General features: G+C 32.5%; 1 protein-coding gene across 1 annotated transcript in view; it reads right to left on the bottom strand.

Moving 5' to 3' along the window:
- LOC139510324 (stimulated by retinoic acid gene 6 protein-like) overlaps positions 1-12566 on the bottom strand; it is a 58236-nt gene that overhangs the window by 3870 nt on the left and 41800 nt on the right. The window contains exons 8-12 of the mRNA XM_071296842.1: positions 9670-9784; positions 9035-9158; positions 4463-4620; positions 2098-2146; positions 558-675 (exon numbers count right to left, since the gene is read on the bottom strand). Of these exons, the coding sequence (XP_071152943.1) occupies positions 558-675; positions 2098-2146; positions 4463-4620; positions 9035-9158; positions 9670-9784 (564 nt within the window). The remainder of the gene's footprint in view (positions 1-557; positions 676-2097; positions 2147-4462; positions 4621-9034; positions 9159-9669; positions 9785-12566) is intronic.

Here is a 12566-nt window from a genome sequence, read left to right as displayed (position 1 = left end):
ATTAGGAAATAGTAACGACACTGCGACGTTTAACGATGTTTTTGTCTGTTTATATCAAATATAAATTTCCTTTAAATAACTTGGTGTCTTTATCAGTTTTCCATCGAAATTTGAATTGGATAATTTAATTTGTAAAACAAGATGTCGTATTGATGAGTGTTATAAATGATAGTTTTTTCTTTATTGCTACAAAAAATACAATTTGGACTCCAATACATCTAATCATTGTGCCTAGAGTCAGCTTGGTAAATGCTGATGCAATAAAGCGTTGAGTATATGACTAATGATGTTTCTGGTTTTTTTTTATATTTAATATTTTGTTTCATGCTGAAGAAAACCTGCTTATTAAAAAAACTGTATGCAATAAGTTTCAAATTTCTTTTCCTCCAGTGTTTCTACTTTATAAGTCTGTTAATGGTTTTGGAAGCAATACGTTATATTCATCTAACACCCTTTTGATATGAAATACCACATGATACATCATTACTCTACAAAACATTCAACGATAAGTTTAGATTCTGTTCACATGAAACTTATAATGTATGCTTTATACTCACAGAAAAATAAGAACTGGATTAAAAAACCAAAATGGGACCTTTCCCATTAGAGGCAACACTACAATATAGGCAATCGCAATGCATGCTATCCATGCTATCAGAAGAAGTAATAAGTAACCTGGAATAAATCAAAATAATAATTGAATTTGTATATGTCTTTTTGACTGGTACGTTTTTAATATCATCATCAGAAATAACGGAGAAGATTTCGTTCTATCCCTTTTTTCATGAGGAATACTGACTAAAATTATTTGCATGATGTTTTCGTTGAATTGCATTCTTTTTATTTAGCCTTGTTATGATCCTTCCTTTCACTAAGACTCATTCCATGGGAAAACACGAACTTTGAAATCAAAATAAAATTGACATTGATAAGCTGAAAAAAAACACGAAAAATTAAAGGAAATAATCGAAGTTATGATAATTATACATACAATATTGTCAAAGATACCAGTTAGTACGGTCATAATAAAAATCAAATACAACTATCACAAGGAAACTCATACTTTAAATTAGTTTCAATATTTGGAGCACAAATTTTGTACTACAAGGATTGAGGTAAGTTTTATACCCATGACTTTCAATGCGCGCTCATTTACAAAACAATTCGAAAAGATAAGCATATACATTTAGAACAAACAAAATTTAGCTTGTGCCGGCCAAGTCCTCTGACAAATATTGATAATAAAGATTGTGGCCCGGATTTGTTTTCTCTCAATCGAGTTACTTCTTTTTAACAGCGGTATACTACAGTTCCAAATAAATATTGAACTGTCTCTAACACTAGACATACATCAACTAGTTTAAGAAGACTTTATAGCATGAATGTCCTCATCAGTTGCATCGTCAACATATATAACTCTAAACTATTTTAACATGATTACGCTTTATATTAAATAAATAATTCTATAATACTATGTTCTATACTCATTTTAATTAGATTATGCATTACATTTTTACCGCTTCTAAAAGACAAATGTACAGTTTTTGTACCACAAAGCGGACCTATAAACTCGAAAGGCAGCTATTTTGATTTGATAAAGCACCAACTTTCATAATCATAATAATTAATTTGACAAATGTTGTAAAAATAATTGTATGAAGTTGAAAATTATATGTTCGTCACTATTTGTTTTGTCCTGTTGTGACGTCGTAAATGGAAGATGTTCGTTGTTATTCTGTGGTTTACGTGTTGTAAGGTCTATTATATTATTTATTTGTGATTTTCTCTGTGCTGAATGTTCTTGCATTTTTATTTATTTTAACATATCAATCCATATAATCAGAAGGTTTTAGCTAGAAAATTAAACAAGGTTCAACAAACCATATTTACTTAAAATGTTTTACAAATTCAGGAATATGGCATTTTTTATCAAATAGTTTGTTGGCATTTGTTTTTGTTGCATGCACTTCAGTGTTTCTGTGTCCCGTTTTTTAACCTCTTATAGTTGACGTGATTCCCTCTGTTTTAGTTTGTAATACGGATTTCTTTTCTAGCGGTAGCGGTATGTTTCTGTTGCCTTTATTTACGCTTACTTACACCATATTAGGTATACAATCTGTGCACCCGAATACCGTAAACTTGCTGCCTAAAATAAGAATAATATAATGTGAAATGCGTTTCCGAATATCGTTGTCGTTAAACAAATTTAAAGTGTATACAATTATTTGATTTGATTTAGTGTCACAATACTGAACAACATTTTTGCAAATGTAGGAAAATATATGCATGGTAATCAAATAATACTTGCGTTACAATTCGAGTTATTTTAAAGGCACCTTTACAGTGGATGAAAATCTACTACACTCTCTGCGATCTCTATAAACTGAACAGGCGTAGCAGGGTGGTACAAAACTGCACTCAATCGGAAGGCTAACAAGACATTGCTACGCTGCTACTACGCACGAACTAGCATGTCATGACGACGTGCTGTTTTTTGCCTAACCACGTAGTCCTCCTGCGCTAATGCCATATCATCGATAATTTTCCAGTACGATTTTACATCCGAAAAAACATGATGCGAACCCGATATTTTTTTAATATCATAAGACTATGCTTGGATACTGCTACGTTCTATACTATCGAATCAATTTGCTGCCAGCAAGAGAATCAGGTTTTGCCTCATAATTACTGGTGATAAATACCAAACTCTTCGGTATCGGTTTAGAGTAGCCGACAACACCATCTGCATTAACGTGCCTGAGCTCTGTCAACGACCACAAACAGGTTGCATTTAGGGACTCAAACTCTGGATTCTTTATAACAATTATAAAAACCTCATCTGTGTCATTTTTATGAGGGAGAAATCGGTTGTCTGGGGTCCATGTCGGACTGTCAGATACTAGTATTTCATTAGCCTGAATTGAACCAATGTCTTCAATATGTCTCTTTTTTTCTAAGAGATGATGCGTTCGTTTTGTGAACGTTTCACGTGACACCTTGTTTACAGAGGGGCTTTACAATAGAACAACGCAAGCATAACTACAGAATTTCAAGGGGTCGACGTGTCGTTAATAATGGTTTTGGAGATTTTAGTTTTGCCTTCCACTATGCAGATTGTATCTGATACACGAGGAGATGTAATTTCCTCTTGTGTGTGTCTTTGAAATCTTTCTTTAGCGAACACGGTATCTAGTTCAGTAAAATGCAATTCTTGACGGAGAAGACGGTCAGTACAACCTGATTCATGGAGTATGGAGAAATCAGGCTAACATGCAGTACTGTACTGCATACAGTATTGGGACCCAACTGTGACACTACGACAGGCAAGAGACAGAGGATTATATTTCAACAGTCGTCTTGGTTCAATACAATCAAGACAGGTTGATTTGATCAGAGTGGAAGCTTTTGGCTTGTTCTCTGTATTTGAAATGATGAGATAAAATCGCAATTTAAACTGATAATTTTTCATTCTACTCTAGAATAAAGTTTGAGACAATGATCATATAATTTTGCTTAAATAAAAGTAACACTAGTAATATATAATAATGAATAAAATTGGTAAACAAAGGGTTTTAATGTAAACAAACTTGACCTCACCTCAGCATATTTTGGCATTGAGTTATGATAGCATCATACTGTTAGACAAATAGGCATATTTTGCAGTGTAAACATTTGAACCGTTTGTGATTTTCTTATTTATAAAATGTATTTCTATTTCTTAAAAATGAAACTACCAATTAAGACTATAACCGGATTTGTGCATATTGTCGTAGCTTCTCTTCGCACTACCATGCACAAAGCCGACCAAACTAAGTTGCATATCCGGTTCTTATATACTTCGCCACGCCTTGTAAAAAAGGGCAAAAGATACCAGAAGGACATTTAAACTCATAAATCGAAAATTAACTGACACCGCCATGGCTAAAAAAGATAAAAAGACAAACAGACAAACAATAGTACACAAACACACAATATAGAAAAATAAAGACTAAGCAACACGAACTCCGCAAAGAACTTGGGGTAATCGCAGCTGCTCCGGAAGGTTAGGCAAATCCTGATCAACATATGGTATTCTATGCAATGATCTGTCACGATCTGCACAAATTCTTTTTTCAAATCGTAGCGCAATCTTCGTCCAGTCTGTTGGTCCCTTAACGAAGAATTAACTGTTTTTATGACACAATTGAAATTATCAAAACAGATTTCATAGTTGAGTCAACAAAATACCAATGGACCTGTTCACAATGACTTTCAATAATATGTTGGCCATTAATTGATATGTCAAAATGTTTGTTAACAATGACTTTCATTAATATGTTGACCATTAATTGATATGTCAAAATGTTTATTATACATGACAGAACGTTTTTGTTTTGAATCTTTGCTCATTGTATTTGTATTTGACACATTTATTATTAACCGGTTTCCATTGCACTTATACAAAAAAGTTTCTTTTACTTACAACTAGATTATCATTTAAACTCTTTCTGAGTTTCATTGGCAAGAATGTGTAGTCTCCTCTTTGCATCTTTTCGAGATCTTTTCGATAACCAATGAAGATTGCAAGGACGTAAAATACCATGAATATACTGGACAGAGAGAATGATACATAAAATCCAGCTGAAAAGATGATTGTTAAAAGTGAAACAGAATTTTTACTTCATGAGAAAACTTATGTGTACCATGAGTATATAAAAAGAATTTGGTACGATTGCCAATGAGACATCTCTCAATAAGAGACCAAATGACACGGAAATTAACAACTATAGGTCACCGTACGATCTTCAACAATGAGCCAAGCCCATCCGGCATAGTCAGGAATGAAAAGTCCCGAAATTACAATGTTAAACAATATTCAAACGAGAAAACTAACGGCCTAATTTATGTACAAAAAATGAACGAAAAAACAAATATTCAACACATAAACAAACGACAACCACTAATAAAACTTCAATACCAAATCTTTGTATCCTCTTCAAGCCATTGTTCCACTACTAAATTGTCTATTATACTTACCAGTACACTTGGTACAATCAAAAACCTGATAATAAATTGTTCAAGAAAGGCCTTCGAAATTAGTGGAATTAATTACTTTTGGAGTGTCAAGAACTGGTTGGAAGTACTTGATAAATTACAGCTTATATTGGTGATTTTAAATCTGTTCAAAGTTTTGATTTTTCTACCCTATATACCACATTGCCTCACTTTCTCATTAAGAAAAAATTCACACACCTAATTAAATGGGCATTTAAAAAGTCAGAATGTGAATTTATATATGTTCAAACTCTTTTAGGTATTTTTTTAGTAGCAATAAACAAAAAAACTATGTCAATTGGACATGCTTTGATACTATATCTGTCCTTGAATTTTTGCTAGATAACATTTTTGTTCGCTCTGGAGATTCCGTACATCGTCAGGTTATTGGAACTCCTATGGGGACTAACTGTGCACCACTTATTGCGGACCTGTTTTTGTATTACTATGAGTTACAATTTATGACAATAATCAGCAAAGATTGGCCCTCAATAATGACGACTTCAGTATGTATACTAAAGAAATTTATCCTGTTGAACTTACTTCAATTAAAGCTAATACTAACAATGACCACTGCCCTTTCCTCGATCTTGATAGATATATCATTAACGGAAAGCTTAATACTAAAATTTATGATAAAAGAGATTATTTTTCATTTCCTATCGTTAATTATCCATTTTTAGGTGTTGACGTTCCCTTGTCACCATCATACGGTGTTTATAGATTTCAACTTGTACTTGTTCGCTCGTGCATGTAACAATGTTTTAGATTTCAACGAGAGAAATTTATGTATTATTGTAGAAAATTATTCCACCAGGATTTTCTATATCACAAACTAATCAAAACATTTACTAAATTTTCTTATCGGTATAAGGACATCATTCGTAAATATAACTCAACATGCAGACTTCTTATACGTTCAGGTACATGTATTTCACATCCATTTTTTTATGGAATTATTCTTTATAAAGCACAAAAATCTCTGTGTTCACCTCAGAAGCCTACAAAACCTTTAAACAGACTTATTACGCAGGGATATAGTTACGATACTGTTGTCAGGTCATTAAAAATTGCATATTTTGGCGTTAATAATGATTCACTTATAGGGTCTTTGCATCGGAACTAAACACATGTATTTAAAATCCAGTTGTTAGAATAACACGGGTTGTGTTCTTCTCATATATGTTATGATGGTATAATACTAAACCCCTAACGGGAAGGATTGTTCCTGATATCCACATGATGAGGACACATCTTTTAATCAGTTTAATTGAAGTGTAGATCTGGCATGTCAGTTAACTGCTAGTAGTCTGTTGTTATTTATGTATTATTGTCATTTTGTTATTTTTCTTTGGTTACATCTTCTGACATCAGACTCGGACTTCTCTTGAACTGAATTTTAATGTGCGTATTGTTATGCGTTTACTTTTTTGCATTGGCTAGAGGTATAGGGGAAGGATTAAGATCTCATAAACATGTTTACCCCAGCCACATTTTTGCGCCTGTCCGAAGTTAGGATCCTGTGGCCTTTGTTAGTCTTGCATTATTTTTGATTTTAGTTTCTTGTGTACAATTTGGAGTTTAGTATGGCGTTCATTATCACTGTACTAGTATATATATTTGTTCAGGGGACAACTGAAGGACGCCACTGAGTGCGGGAATTTCTTCCTGCATTGAAGACCTGTTGGTAACCTTCTGCTGTTGTCTGTTCTATGGGTTGTTGTCTCTTTGACACATTCCCTATTTCCATTCTCAATTTTATTTTAAGAATTTAGTACAGGTTTTAAGTAATTAGTGGTAACGAAATCCCTGGCTTAATTATTTACCAGTAATACATAGATTATATTCATCAAAATAAAAAATATCACAACAGACAAGACCATAGAGAACGAGTTGTGAAATATAAATACCGTAAGATGGTGTCAAAGGAACATCACCATGCGATTAACTTGGATGAGAAACATCGAAAAGAAGATAAATGCGTAGTGACAACGATTTTACACGATTTCTAAGATTGTCTGAGAACAATGGCTATATTTTATATGGCAATATGCAAAATATACTGGCAACTGGAACCGCTAAACATGTAGCTAACCTTTTGTCTACTCCCCCCACTAGCGGAAACTGCAACTTGTGTGGACACTTTGTTCAAGATACACCTTACCATCAAATTAGAATGTGCACAGAACTTCAAACAAAAAGACACTTGCTATATAAAAGATTATCAGAAATGACTAGTGACAACTTCTTATACACACTGCTTTCAAAATCAGACGAATACGTGTCCTGTTTTCTGCTTGGCAATCATGAAGCTTTCTTGAACTTTTTCAGAGCATTGTTTAGACGTCCTTAACGAAGGATTTTCCTATCTTAAATACTGTAGACTGGAAATACTTTTGAATCCAAAATATTAAGTGTCATTAATTCTATTATCTAATTTCAAAACTTTGTAATTGTACATAATTTATATGCCTTTTGTCAATCTCCTTTAGGAGGAAATAAAGTATGATGATGTCGTAAATTTTAGTGTGGAGTTTCCCGTTTTAAACCGAAATATCTAAATCTAGGAATGGACAGTTATTACCGTTTTTAAATTTAATTGATTTAAAGTCAGTTCCTTTTGGGTAATTTTCGGCAGTATAATTGAGAAAATTCTTGATTATTTATTGAAATAACTGTAAGTGTTGTAGAATTTATGAATTAAATACAATTTAGACGGGTCTTTACTGACTTTGGTCATAAAAATTAAATAGGAAAACTTTTGTTTGATAAGATTGTGTAGAAGTGTAGTGTAAAGAGTAGAAAAATCAAAGCAGCCAACCGAATCAAAAGGACCATCAAAAGCACGATTTTTTTATAAAACATCCAAAGAATTTGTTCACTCCAAAAATAGATAATTCTAGTTTTTTCATATGTTTTATTGTAATAGTTTATGATAAGTTCTTTGAAAGTAGTTACGGAACTTGTTAAAAGCACTGAAAGATCAGTTGTAGAACACTTATTGCAGGCCGCGAGTGTTTATTTCATGATGTCTGGTTGGTGCAATTATTCTATGAAAGATTAAAAAAATCAATCTTTGAGCAATGCGTGACTATTATATTTCATGAAAAAATAATGATTTATCAAATAACTATACTTGAAATGGTGCTAAGACATAACTCATCAATAAAGCAGTTTTTAAATTTTTTAAATATTTTTTATATAAACATTTTGAAATGAATTTTTTTTTTGCATTTAGTGCCAACCAATTTTGAAATCATCATTTATTGAATGCTACAGGCCAACTATAACTAAATATTTGAAAAACCATACACGCTGTTTTTCTACATAAGACTCGTCAGTGACGTTTAGATATTTAGATACGAGGCAGGCTGTATCCATCAAGATATTTTGAGTCAGGATGTAATTTAGAAATATATTTGTAATCTTTCTGTGTACGTCTTTGCCTCTCCTGCACAAAAATAGAGAGTCACCACTTCGCTATATTTAAACTGTCGGACGGAGAAATCAAGGGATTATCATATTTATATATCCAGATCTGTACCGATTATCAGGTTGTCTGCATGTTGATATCGTAAAATATCAGCTGCGAGACATAATATGAAGCTTTTTGTCGAGTAAGCGCAGCGAACGAGATCAAAAAGCCTTCATATTATGTCGAGCAGCTGATATTTTACAATATTAATATGCCGATAACCTGATAATCGATTTATCGTGCTGTATTTGCGTCTTTTTGAAGTATTGTCTTAGTTTCACCAGCAACCGGAAGTTGACTTGATAAGTTCGGGTCAAACTTATCAACGTCGGTTCAAACATTATGACGTCGCTGATATGTCCGGGTCAAAGTTATTAAGGCCAGGTCAACGTATTTGACGTCACAAAGTCGTGTTATGGAGTTTTATTAAGAGCTGAGCAGATTGATATAGACAGTTATTTGGACCTTATCATTTTTATTTATTCTTGAAAAAAACTAAAAATGTAGAAATATAAATATAAATACCATCTAGAACAGTTAATAACGTTTTACTGTGTTGTATTAACGGGATATCAGATGTTCCGTTTATGGATAACAATTGCATTGCCTGTCTTATTTGTGCATAAACAGTTATCAGTTCAACACCGAGCTGAAAAAGAAGACTGAATTAAATATTAACAAATTAGTAAACTCTGTTTTATTTAATCGTACACAATGTGTATATTACTTTTCAGTCAGTCAGAAATCGTAAATTTGGGCAGAATATTCAAATACGCCTCTCATTCGGATTAGATTCTATGAATAGTAGTAGGGTCATTAAAATCGTTTTTAAGTCGTAAGACCTTTATTATTATTGGAGTTAAAATTAAATTGGATTGGTCAAATGAAATACAATGTATAAAATTGAGTGCATGAATATATAGTATCAAAAGTACCAGTTAAATTGGGGACACATAACAATATCTAGCAGTCATTGTATTTTCCGGTTCACCGTCCATTATTAATATTCCTTGTGTAGTTCCGTCATTACTTGTCTCTTTGTGATTGTTTGTTAATGTATTTCTATGATAATTCGGGTGGTTTATTGTGTGTATATGACAATCTACATAAAAGTGAAACCCTTGCCTCTCATATTCGAAAACGAAATAAAATATATTTACCTGAAATAAAGTAATTGATGCTACAACTAATGTTGCAATTACTCTTGGAGATGCATGTAAGGGGGACCTCACACCAAGTTTGTTCTTGATACCTTTACTACGAACCAAGAAGGTCCTGAAAAATATGTCTATGAGTCATATTTCACTGTATTAAAACCATCTACTTCAGAAACGTAATAGATAGAAATAATATCCGTCAGCACCACAAAACAACAACCCAAAATGCACTGCGATAATGTTGACATGGCCAAGCCATCAAAACATAGATTTACTACCTAGGAAAACAAACAGTATATTCAACTAGATTTGTAACTAGCAATAACAGATGGCACCCTTGTTCCCCTCATTGCTAGGATAATGGAAGCCATTTGAAAGTTCCAATGCCAAACAGCTTATCTATACATGCCAAATAACATATTTCGAAAGTCTCATTAAGTTTGTAGCATTTTGAAATTTTCATATTTTTGCTATTTCCATGTTAACGGTGTTCATTTCAAAATTCTAAAAGCAGACATATCTTTAGTATTCGGTCTTGTTCATTTATAGGATGTGATTTTGGGTAAATAAATAATGTTCAATAAGGGTTTGATCGAGATTTTAATTTTCATTAAGAATGGTGTAACTGTGTTAGCGAAACAGAGCATCGCATCTATTCTTGTTCAGTAGAATTTAGTTATGGCAGGTCTTTTTTCAAATTTTGCAGATGGAAACGTTTTGGTATCTCGACAATGGTTACAGCTTATACAACACAAGTTTTTGAACTAATAAGGTAAATTGAGTATTGATTAATTGGTTGTGGTTTGTTAAATTCCATTTCGCAAATAGTTCCTGTGTAAAAAAGCATAAGTCTAGTAATGATCAGTAATACGAATTGACCTCATAAAATTTTAATTCTACTGATTAACTATGATAAATTGGTAGAGATACAAATTAACCTTTGCCTCCTACGCACCCCTAAGAGCTTTTTAACATCCAGATATCGTGACACCATTTCTACACGAGGCATCGTCTTAAACGCCCTAGCTCATTCAGACCGGATGTGGATATGAACTTCACGCTCAGCCAAACGGACATTTAACTTTAATAAGCTTTTACTGCCAATGTGGCATACTACCATATCCCAGTATCCCTTATGGTCGATTAGGTTTTGCCTTTCTTAAATGTTTTTATCTGAAAATAAGAGAAATGGTTCACCATATTCTGATCTATCTATATTTTTTACCCACAAATTCTAGTATAAAAAAAATAGAATTGGAGTTTTCTTTTGCATTGTAAATTTAGAAATTAACAATAGATTTTCAAAATGTTAGGAGAAAGTAAAATGACTAAAAAACTGAACTCCAAGGAAAACTCAATCGGAAAGTCCCTAATCAAATGGCAAAATAAAATACCAAAACACATCAAACGAATGAACAACAACTGTCATATTCCTAACTTGGTACAAGCATTTTCAAATGTAGAAAACGGTGGATTGAACCTGGTTTTATAGAGCTAAACCTCTCACTTGTATGACCGTCGAATCAAATTACGTTATATTTACAACGATGCATGAACAAAACAGACATAATAAATTAAATAGTTAAAATATAGGTACAACAGTCATTACTGTGTTACAATCACAAAACAAACAATCGTTTACAAAAAAACACAAAAACATCTATCAAATTAAAAAAAAACCACATTTATTGCTTCTGACGTCAGAAAATGTAAACGTCACATAGGAAGAAATTGTGTCGACTCGTTCAATGTTTATATTCAAAACAATTATAATGTCACATAAGGAATGGTGGTGTACAGGGTTAAAAAATCAAAAGTTATGTTAGAATTAATTTCAAAGAAATAGACCGAGATTTAAAATTGTCCAGAAGTTCTTTAGAATTTTTAAGAATCCACATATGTTTAATACCACTACGCGAGTTGAATAATTTTGTCGTTTAAAGTATTTCCAAATTTATAATAGAACAGTAACTGTTACATAATGACATATAATAGAACAATAACATAATGATGGTATCTTTCATAGTATAGATTCACGATATAAGAACCAAAGATATACACAAAGGTGCTTCCTTTGGATATGTGGTCAATCTTTCTTTGGTGTGTAATGGATAAGGGCTATATATTTATATAAATTTGTCAGCATCTATGTATTCGCATATTTCTGTTAATTTACTAGGAGTTTAAAGTAAAATCACAAATAAACTTCAACTGAGAGGAAAATTCAAAAAAAATATCCGTAATCAAATGGCAAAATCAAAAGCTCTAACACATCAAACGAATAGATAACAACTGTCATATTCCTGACAGGCATGTTCTTATGTACAAAATGATGGATTAAACCTGGTTTTTAAGCTAGCTAAAACTCTCACTTGTATGACAGTCGCATGAAATTCTGTTTTACTGACAATGATGTGTGAACAAAACAAACAAACACAATAGGTAACTAGAAGCTCTTAAGAGCCTGTGTCGCTCACCTTGGTCTAAGTGCATATTAAACAAAGGAAACAGATGGATTTATGACTAAATTGTGTTTTTGTGATGGTGATGTGTTTGTAGATATTACTTTACTTTATATTCTCCCTCACTACGTTCGTCCGAATATAAAGTAATTATATTCTATGGCCTTAACAAAGAACAAACGGCATAATGTAGGTGTGCTACTCGCTATATCCTTTATTCTATATAATACAATAATGTATTTATCAAATACAAACAGAATAAAAAATATCATAATTCCAATTACAAATTCACATTTAATCATCCGTGAATACACGTGTCTTCTTTAGGCTATAGCGAAAGTCGATGGTCAGAAAGGTGACCGCACGGGTTTTAAGTGCGGACAAATGGTCACCTGTCATGAATATTCATGAACGTACGACGAACTAAATTTTATGAAC

The sequence above is a fragment of the Mytilus edulis genome, chromosome 2 (assembly GCF_963676685.1).
Source record: "Mytilus edulis chromosome 2, xbMytEdul2.2, whole genome shotgun sequence".
NCBI lineage: Eukaryota > Metazoa > Mollusca > Bivalvia > Mytilida > Mytilidae > Mytilus > Mytilus edulis.
Note: the sequence above shows the minus strand (reverse complement) of the source record. Positions and strands in the feature narration are given on the sequence as shown.